At 42.1% G+C, this 10,675-nt stretch overlaps 1 protein-coding gene across 1 annotated transcript; it reads right to left on the bottom strand.

Moving 5' to 3' along the window:
• Positions 1–3,864: 3,864 nt before the first annotated feature.
• Positions 3,865–7,900, bottom strand: tmem121b (transmembrane protein 121B). Its single transcript, XM_023154447.3, has one exon. The coding sequence runs from the start codon at positions 7,563–7,565 to the stop codon at positions 6,387–6,389; it is 1,179 nt and encodes a 392-aa protein (XP_023010215.1). The 5' UTR covers positions 7,566–7,900; the 3' UTR covers positions 3,865–6,386.
• Between the last annotated feature and the right edge of the window lie 2,775 nt (positions 7,901–10,675).

The raw sequence follows: 10,675 nt of genomic DNA, 5'->3' as shown, positions 1-10,675 counted from the left end.
GTGCTTGTTCATGCAGGTAAAGACCCACTGCACGTCAGCTTAGTTTAATCTAGATATGGTCCTGCTAAGTATTAGTCTCAAGCTTCATGTGCAAATCCCCTCAAACACTGTGAGGGAGCGTTTCCAACAACACTGTATACATATGCAAGTGTTTCAGAGATTACTGGCACAAGGAAACAATACAAAAATAGTATAAAATATATCATTTAGAGTACTATGGTAAACTATGATAAGCAGCAAACAAATAAAAGAAACAAAGCCAAGGCAACAACATGTCTGTCATTTTATGGATATCTATAAACACCAATGAACACTCATTAAAAAACAATAATATTGAAAAGAAAAAATCAACGATTTGAGCAAAAGTTTCTTTTCTCTGCTAAACATGAAACTTCTCTCAGTTGCAGATAGCTGAATGTGTGTCTCAGCCAACAGGACTTCAGCTGTGCAGACGCAGCAATCACAGACTGATCCTGGTACAGTGCAGCCAGTTTCTGCTCCATTTACACTCGTGTGTTTAACTGGAATCAGTTTAACGGGATGAATGTCCTCTCCCCACAGAACGATTGGTTACATTGTAACCCAAGTTCCCTTAGTAAAGAGACTATCTCTCCACCTTCTTTATCCCACATACATGTATGTATAAGATGCAGCTTAAGTCAGTGCAGCTGTAGTGTAGTGGTGAGACTGCAGTTGGAACCGGAAGGTTGCCGGTTCGATCCCCTGCTCTGTCTGTCCTGGTCGTTGTGTCCTTGGGGCAGACACTTCACCTACTGGTGTTGATGGCAGCCTCCCTTCTGTGGCTACAACTGTAGCTGCCTCCTCCAGTGTGTGGATGAATAGTGGAATTGTAAAGTGCTTTGAGGGTTTCGCTATATAAATGCAATCCATTATTATTACACACCTTTGCAGTGGGAGTTGCAAGCTTGATTCCCACCTGGTACCCAGTAAGGGATTTCTACCTCATCTTCACGGACCTGAATGGTTCGTGGTTGTGGGCCTGGGACCAAGAAGGTTTACCCTCACAACAGTGGTCCACTAGCCTTTGCTTCATTATTCACAAAGACTCCACCATTTACAGGTGCTAAAATGGCTCATGGAAGGCCATCGGCACTGTCCAAATCCCACAGAGGGCCAGCTGGTCACCAGATGGTGTAGGGAACATGGTAAAGCATGACCCTATGAGGTCCCTTAAGTGTGACAAGAATCCTGTGGCAGTTTTTGTAGGGAGCAACACAGACTGCTGCCACTAGTACCGAGCTGAAGGGAACCTACAACCCTAACTAGCATTTCCTGCAGAAACAAAGGATTGTCACAGGCCATGACGTCCCATCCTTCTTGGGGTGGGAAGCTCCGAGAGCACTGAGTAGAATTCAGTGTGGTGATTGCGTATCAGCCTTGCTTGCCAGGGGAGAATGCTGTCTTTTAAAGGACAGGCTTTAAGGTGACCCCAAACCCTGCTGCAATAGGCCAAGGCTGCTGGGGCTTCCCATGATGCAATGTTTCTTTTTAGCTCATGTTTAATACACCACTCTGCGTTTAATCATTAGTTATTTTTCATCTCTGCCTCTCTTCCACGTGGGTGTATCGGTTTTCCTGTGCACCTCCCTCACCCTGGTTCTGCTGGAGGGTTAGTCCCCTTTAACTTGTGTATTATTGGTCTTTATCTTACAATATAAAGAACATGCTAAGGCAACACTTGTTGTTAATTTGGCGCCATATAAATGCAGTTGAACTCAATTAGATGTGTCAGATCCAGCCTGTCTTATTCCTTCACGGGGGAGGAGTAAGAGAGACCCTGAGTGGAGATAAATTCAGAGCCGGAGTGGAGGCCACTGGTAAAGTCTGTGTACCCTACTCTCTCTGGATGCTCTGCCTTAGACAATGTCATACCATATACCACATATAATATAATAACAACATCAGCATCTGGAATATGTAAGGCAGAGAGACAGTCTCGACACAAACACAACAGAAAACTGCTTTTAAGGGTTCGTGCAACAAAATTACACAAGTTTCAGTTTAAATCACTTCCTAACAGCAGAGCTGAGACACTGAGAAGAACGAGCCAAATAATGTGGACATTTTCTGCACTTTTTTGCATATTTAACACATTTTAAAGTGTTTGTCAGTAAAACCGTCTTTTTAGCAAAGTGCACATTTTGAACTTCCTCCAGACAATCAGTGCTGCAAGTGAAAGTTCAAAGGCTTTAAACTCCTTCATACAGCTTTAGCTTTAACACCATCGTTTGTGCCGGGTACATGACAGGTATCATTATCAGTCTGCTTTGCAATATGTTCTTTGTCCTTCAGCCTGTAAAGAGTTGGACAGCGCTGAGGTAACACGCTGCTGGACATGCAGACGTGTCAGTATTGTTTCACTCAAATTTCCTTCAGCTGCTGTGAGAAGGTTGAATAAAATCTTTTGTTCTCAATGAAACTAAAAATCTTAAATATAGTAAACAGATATATTTAACCAAAGTGCATTAGAAACAAGCATTTCTTGACAAAACATCTTTCTAATCTGTACTGAAATTATGAAAAAAAGCAAAGCATGTTTGCTGCCTGCCAAATGAAACAAACAGGTCATAATTCTGTTACGCCGCCGCCGCCTTTCCTCTACAATCATCTACGCTGCACGCACTGGTCACGGACACACCGACACTCGTCGTCATTAAAGTTCACTCATCTCCAAAGCAATAGGCACTAAATCATGTTCAGATTACTCAGACTTGGATATTGCACACATAATAAATACTTTACCAGACGTGATTGCAAAATACAGAACGACGAGCTCATAAAGGAGGAGAGAGACAAAGTCAGTCAGTAATGCCACCTGATGTAAAAGTGTCCTATTAATGTGAAGTCCTATTATTAGGGTTATTATCATCATCATTATTATTATTAGCAGAGTTAACACACTTAAATGTTTCAGATCATTAAACAAATCTTAATATTAGATAAAGATCACCTGAGTAAATACAAAATGCAGTTTTTAAAGATAATTTCACTGATTAAGTGAAAAGAGAATCAAAGGTCCTCCTCTGCCCCCCAAATAAGTGATTGTTTCACCTTCAGCAGCAAGAACTGCAATCGTGTAATTGGAATAAAACAAAGGCTGATGTTACATTTATCTAAAGCATAAATAAAATAAAGACTTTGGGGATAATATTCTGTGAAGCTGTGAGACATTTGAAGCTTCTCGTTGAATTTGGCCGAACATTAACACACTTGTTTAAAAGAAATGCAGCAGCCAGACGTGCTGGAGGTAGTGTGCTGTTCTGGGTTTCAGCACCTGGATGACTTCAGATAATTCAACCCAGCAAAGAGTGTAACAGACACACTGCTCCACCCTGTGGATGCCGTCAAAGACTTTCAATGTGGCTGAAACAAACTTCTTCAAACCGTGGGCGCTGTCGCAAACACCTGATTGCAGTTTTTGCTGCCAAGGGCGGCACAACGAGTTATTAGGTTGTATTTACTCCGATTATCTTTATCTAATATCACAATCTGCTTAATGGTCTGAAATGTTTAAGTGTGATAAATATGCCAAAACCAATGAAGATATCAGGAAGGGGGTAATTACTTTATCGTGATACCTGTGCCCTCCCCAGCTTCACCTGGATGCAGACTGTCTCCCACCTCAGGTCTCATCTATGTAAAATGATATATACACTCTGAAAACCATGAATTTTTCATACAAATTCAGTTCATTTATATACACATACACATGTTCGTGTTGTTTAAAGCTTCTTACCGACTCTGTGTATCAGGTACAGAAGCCTTTGAACAGAGAGCAAAGGAAACGCTGACGTCCAGAACATTTTTCTTTTCTCAGGTTCTGGAATCTTCCAGGCAGAGAATAATTTAACAAACAGAGCTAGAAATGCAAAAATGACCAAACATGTGTTTAGCCTTCACATAGAAAGCTGAAGGCTAAACTCCAACCACTGCATTATGGTTTTTAGCTGTCGCCTGCTGTTTCATAACGCACTGAGAGGCACTTACACCAAAATGCAGCACAGCTGATAGTGAGACAAGCTGAAATCAGATTGAAGGAATATTGATGAGCACCGCCAAAGCTGTAATAATGTGGCTAAATTCGATATTACTGCTATATACTGAAAAAATCATTATTTTTCTCCTTTAATTGGATTTTGTGGAGAAACCAGTTTCAGTATGTTAGAAACAGACGTGCTCAGAGTGCTGAGCTTTCTGGGCTAAAACTTTAAATAATGTCGCCATTGATTTGATGGGTTTTTGTTTACTTAGTTTTGTTTGTTTATTGGAGAACTTGAACTCTGCCCGTTTGTGACCAAGAGAACTGCAGAGTCAGAACTCAGAGTGAAAGAAAATACTGACAGAAGCCTCGGGGGGGTCGTGGCACTGCTGGTTTGTAAGCAACTTACACACAAGTCTACTCTACTTTCAGTACGATTAACGACCAGCAGACATCACTGTCATTGATAGAAAACACTAATGTACATTAGGTGGAGCAGAGCCCAGCGTTAGGACTTAAATCTGGAGTTTTCAAATTGCAGTTTGATCTCAGCACAGTCCAGCTGCTGTCCCTCGGAGGTCGTAGGCTGAACACACACAGCAGTGTTGTGAGTCTCCTGCAGGTGTCTGACTGTAGCACCTGTTGGCTGGTCTGAAGAGGGCTCGTTGTAAGGCTGGTACAGGTGACACCAGGCAGAAACTGGAAAATCCGTTTACCTCTTACGTTGAGCGCCGTCTGCCCCAAACGCAGAAAGCTCATCGAGTTTAGCTGCCATCACAGGCAGGTACGCGACATCATTTCCACTTTCCAACATAAATGGGAACGCGCTGCTCTGAAAATAACGTCATCCTGTCAAGTAATAAGTCATTTGTGTAAAACGGGCCGTTTCTTATATCGTGTTTTTCTCCTCCGTCTGAGCAACATGTGTGACATCACCACCACCTGCAATATGGCCGCGGATTCAACAGAACTGCTCACACTTGTATTGAAAGCAGACAAACCGTCGTGTACAGCAGTGTGAAAAAGTATTCGTTAAAGTGTTTCCTTGTTTCTTTTTTGTTTGCATATTTGTCACGTTCACCTGTTTCAGGTCAGACCTGTTCAATCAAAAACTCCATTACACAGAAGGCGTCTGAAAAAGTGACGCAGGCTACAAGGAAAGCATCAGGACACAGGTGAAAGAAGGACGCTTGACAGGGTTACAATGTCAAAGGCTTTGGGAAACCATAACACCGTCCACCAAGAAAACCTGGCACAGTGGTGAACCTTCCCGGGAATGCTCAGCTCTACAGTGGTTTTATGCAGCAGGACACCAGCAAGTCCACCTCTAAATGGTAAAAAACATGAAGATTTTTTGACTGGCCGATGTAAGTCCTGATGGAAAAGTTGCTCCACAGAGAAGTTAAACTCACTGGCAGTTATTGCAAACACTTGATTTCAGTTGTTGCTGCCAAGAGTGGCACAACCAGTTATTAGCTTTAGGGGGGCAGTCCCCTTTTCACACAGGTCCAGGTAGGTTTAACGTTTTCCAACAATAAATAAAATCATCATTCCTCATATAAAAGTACATTTTGTATTCAGACGGGTTATTTTTAAATCATATTAGAATCAGAAAGTCTGATGATCTGAAACAGAGAAGTGACAAACATGCGAACAGCGACCAAAAAAGAAATCAGGGTCAGATACTGTTTCACAGCTCTGCATGTGATTAATCACAAAGTCGTTTGGTAGTAAGCATCATCGATTGATAACAAAGGCCAAATGTGGTCCCTGCGGTTTAATTAGCGAGTCGAGCCTGGCTTGTAGTCTGACAGCGCTTGGTGACCCTGGAGCTGCTTTGGAAATAAAGATTTCAAATCACAGTCACTGAAATAATGAGATCATTGCGTAGCTGCCTTTGGGCCCACTAACACAGAAAGACCTGAATTAGCACATTAGGCCTCCACAGCCTCCAGTTGATGGAACTTCTGCCTTTACCCCATTTTTTTATTTTATGCTGAACATTTTCTTGTCTTCCCACGAATGACACCTCTGTTAGTGGTAACACAGAGACGGAGCCTCTTCAAGGCCCTTTAATAATACTTTATGTTGAGATGCAGCTGGGAGGCCCAACAGGAGCTCACCATGGGAGATAAGATTTCGTTTTTTCAGTCTGATTAGAAAATTGGTTTTGTTTTTTGTCTATTATTTAGCAGCTAAATGCCATCATCTGCACTGCTTATTTTATTGTTGCCTGCGTGTCTGATACCTGATACCTGCTTTGCTTATCGCGTGGACGTGAATCCAAAAGCCAGCATCCCGAGGCGGACACTCGGTGGTATTTGGGATTTTCCAGGTTCCAGCTATGTCTGTCCTGCCGTCACAGGCAGAGACGGCCGCCACGGCTCTAGGACTGAGCCACAGCCAGAGTATTGACATACCCGTGCGGACACATGTCGTTCTCGGACACGCAGTGGGAGAACTGGGCCGGGTTGCTGCCGCCAGCCAGCCTGCGGACCCCCCGGAACGCCACACACTGCTCCAGCAGCTCCAGCAGCTTACAGGCCAAGAAGAAGATGTTTTTGAACATGAACACCGACACCGGCATCTTGTAGATGTAGACCTGGAAACACCTGACCACCAGCAGGGGCGCATTAACCACCAGGCCCGTGGAGAAACGGGCCCAAAGCCACCTGCAGCGCAGCTCGGACGCCGTGAGCTCGTACAGCCAGACCACCGGCACGGCCAGGGCCACAAAGTACACCGAGATCACGGTGTATTTAAGATAAAGCGTGGGGATCTCGTTCCTTAGCAGCATCTCCACAAGCGTGAAGCTGTCCAGCAGGTCCAGGCAGGTGCCCATGAAGCAGCTCTGGGAGTGGTGCCGCGTCGAACCGTTCAGGTCCTCGATGATGGAGTTGATGAGGCAGAAGAGCAGCGGCGCAGACAGCAGCATGACGATTTTGAAGCCGGTCGCTCCGAACGGGACCTTTAACGTGATCAGCTCCAGGATGGAGGTCTCCAGGATGAGCACCACCTTAGGGGTGCAGGCGATGACGTAGATGAGCCATGCAAGGTAGGCGTAGGTGAACTCTCCGAGGTTGCAGCCGAAAATGGAGCTTTTCTGGTGAAAGCCGCAGGCCCGCTCCCTCTTACTCCGCGCGTTCTTCATGAAGAAAATCCCCCAGCCCGAAATCACCACGAGGTCCGTGGCTATCCACGAGCACCAGTACAGGTCCGTGAAGATGATGAGGTAGAAATCCAGAACGCCGCCCTGGAAGATGAGGAGGAGGAAGCACAGCGCCTTGTACAGCATGCTCCTCTTGGATTTGTGCGCCAGCAGGGGAGCGGTCTGCACGAACTCCCCTGATGTCATGATGCTGGCGGCGGCTGCGGATGAGGTGACCAGGGCCTGGATGCTGCCGCTGTCCTCCGGGATGATGCTGCCGCTGGTGGTCTGGGTGTCGCGCCTCCTGCTTAGCTGGCCGTCTTCGGAGGAAAATGAGATGGGAGAGTTGGGGCAATCGCTCGCTTCGGGTGGGAAATAATCGGCCTTCGGATTGTCTTTTGCAGTTTCAGTGACCATTGTATTTGCGCTGTCGCCTCCCTCTCGACTGTTTTCTTCCCTCTAGCTGCTTTAAAGGTGGAGAGAACCAGCCAGGCGCAAAGAAAGGCACGGACTAGTGGAACGGATTCCACCTCCCTCTGCTTTTGCGCTCATTTCCATTCGTTTCTCACACATGTTCATATGGGGCGCCGTTTGTAAAGTGAAACATGCTGAAATTAACGGCAACATTTTTCCACATTTAGCTCAAAACCTTACAAAAACATATTTTTTCGAGTAATTTTTTACAACATTTAGTAAAATATTTGTAACTTTTCATCAAATGTTAAATATTAAATCTAAATATTATATTTAAATCTAAATGTTAAATGTTAAATCTAAATGTTTAGGCTAATATGCAAATTTATTGTACGGATCAACGGAAATACCAAAATAAAAGCTTCCCGAAAACCTCCGGTGCAAAATTGTGTCTGTTCTCCTCACTTCTTCCCGCCATGTGCTGCTTCACTTCTTGCCTACGAGCGTGCTGCAGCGATTGTGAAGTGAAGACTGCAGCTACTAAGAGTGCACTACTGCTGAACCTTTGGATGGCCGACAAAACGGATCTTCCGATGTTTTCAGCTAAATCGCCGGACGTGCTTTCTCATGGTCGGGTTATGGCTGAATTCCAGTGGAATGACGGTCCCGCCATAATAGACGTTCCAGCCATGTGTTCCAGCCCTAAACCTAACCTTATCTAACTATAACCTTATTCTTAACCTTTACTAGCAGTTAAATGACGTAAAATAGTGTTTTCCAAAGCGATTTTTAGAAAATGAACGAACGTGTAGATTGAGTCCAAACGGTTCTCATGTGCTCTCCTTTTTCCGATGCCGTAATTTAGGAACGTGTTGGGTACCCGAAAGCATAAAATGTTGACAATTTGTCACCTAGCGAAAATTATTACGCTTTGGGAGTGAGAACGTGTCTGACCACTACCGGCACACTTTTGCACCGGAGGTTTTCGGAAAGCTTTTATTTTGGTATTTCCGCTGATCCGTGCAATAAATTTGCATGTTAGCCTAAACATTTAGATTTAACATTTAGATTTAGATTTAAATATAATATTTAGATTTAACATTTAACATTTAGATTTAAATCTAAATATTTAGATTTAACATTTAGATTTAACATTTAGATTTAACATTTAGATTTAACATTTAGATTTAGATTTAAATATAATATTTACATTTAACATTTAACATTTAGATTTAAATCTAAATATTTAGATTTAACATTTAGATTTAACATTTAGATTTAGATTTAAATATAATATTTACATTTAACATTTAACATTTAGATTTAAATCTAAATATTTAGATTTAACATTTAGATTTAACATTTAGATTTAGATTTAAATATAATATTTAGATTTAACATTTAGATTTAGATTTAAATATAATATTTAGATTTAACATTTAGATTTAACATTTAGCATTTAGATTTAACATTTAGATTTAAATATAATATTTAGATTTAACATTTAACATTTAGATTTAAATATAATATTTAGATTTAACATTTAGATTTAAATATAATATTTAGATTTAACATTTAACATTTAGATTTAACATTTAGATTTAGATTTAAATATAATATTTAGATTTAACATTTAACATTTAGATTTAAATATAATATTTAGATTTAACATTTAACATTTAGATTGAATATTTAACATTTATATTTAACATTTAAAATTCTGTTTTAAATATGAAAAGTTACAAATATTTTACTAAATGTTGTAAAAAAATGACTTGTTTTGAGCTAAATGTGGAAAAATGTTGCCGTTAATTTCAGCATGTTTCACTTTACAAACGGCGCCCCATATGTTCACGTCTAAGAATGTAACAATAGTGGTTTGCTGTTGAAAAGGCTTGGATTGCGGTGTAGTTGCTGTTAGTTTCGGATTCTTAGATCATGTGCTGCCGTTGGGTCAGATCAGGCTTCAATGTTCGCCCAGTCCCCTCTCCATCAGGTGCACGCGCGTAAGAGCAAAACTGAAAATGAGTCCTTTTTAAAGACCAGAGACCTCTTTAATCCGAAAGGAGGATTTCAGATCACACCTACATTTTGGAGCATTAACAAACAGACATATTCCGAGCAAACAGGACTGGAGTTCCTCCTAAAGCAACGGTCTGTGTCAAGCCGCTCATCACGGCCGGACTGGCCATCTGGCGTACGGGAGCTGTCATAAAGGACCACAGACAGTACAGGGCACTGGCCCAGTCCGCTCCTCCCTCCTTTTAACCGAGATGATCACATTTTACCTTTTAATCCGAGCTGCAGAGGACGAACCAAAGAAGCGCAAAGGAGCCGAAATGTTAATGAAGAAGGACGTGTGTCACAGCTCTTTCTTCTTTACTGGTTTATGGTCTCCTGTGAATAAACAGTATATCTCATAAAACCCTCAAAAGACTCTCCAGCAGCGTTTCTCCACTTTCACTTCATGGTGGGGTTGTGACACTGTGGATGAATCCCTGACAGCAGATCAGTTCTTTGGTTTCTCTCTTCCTTGTATACAAAATATATTAAATTGTGAACAAACGGAGTTAAATTCAGATCTAAACATTCATGTAAAGATGCAAAAAACCCAGATTTTTTTTTTTTTTACTGTTGATATTAGATTTCACTTTAAATTTTCATCAGCTTAGTTTTTTCTTCCGTTCAAATATGAAGTTGATTGGACTTCAATCAACCAAATGTTCGTTCGTCTGATTCCTCTTTCAGGTGTTTATTAAGGGGAAATAAATCCAGACCTACCTGGCCCTGTGTGGAAAACCTAAACCTATTAACTGGTTGTGCCACTCTCTGCAGCACCAATTCGTGGCTCCATTTCCCACAGAACAGCATGTTGGCTGATCCATGGCATGATCTTCCTTTGCTGAAATGTTATTTTTACGCCAGATGTAACAGGACACACCTTCCAAAAAGTTGAACTGTTGTCTGTCAGCCCACAGAGCATCTCGGGGCTCATCAGGATGACCTTTACGTTCCTGTTGCTCAGCAGTGGTTTTTATCTTGGGGCTCTGCCATGCAGGACACTTTTGTCCAGTTTCTTATGATGGAGCCGTGAACACTGACTTTAACTGAGG

The sequence above is a fragment of the Maylandia zebra genome, linkage group LG17, assembly GCF_041146795.1.
Source record: "Maylandia zebra isolate NMK-2024a linkage group LG17, Mzebra_GT3a, whole genome shotgun sequence".
Taxonomy (NCBI): Eukaryota; Metazoa; Chordata; class Actinopteri; order Cichliformes; family Cichlidae; genus Maylandia; species Maylandia zebra.
The sequence above is the reverse complement of the archived record's forward strand: the minus strand, read 5'-3'. Positions and strand labels throughout refer to the sequence as shown.

Excerpts from the sequence above, each read along its gene's own strand:
- tmem121b (XM_023154447.3), bottom strand. The coding sequence starts at position 7,565 with ATGGTCACTGAAACTGCAAAAGACAATCCGAAGGCCGATTATTTCCCA.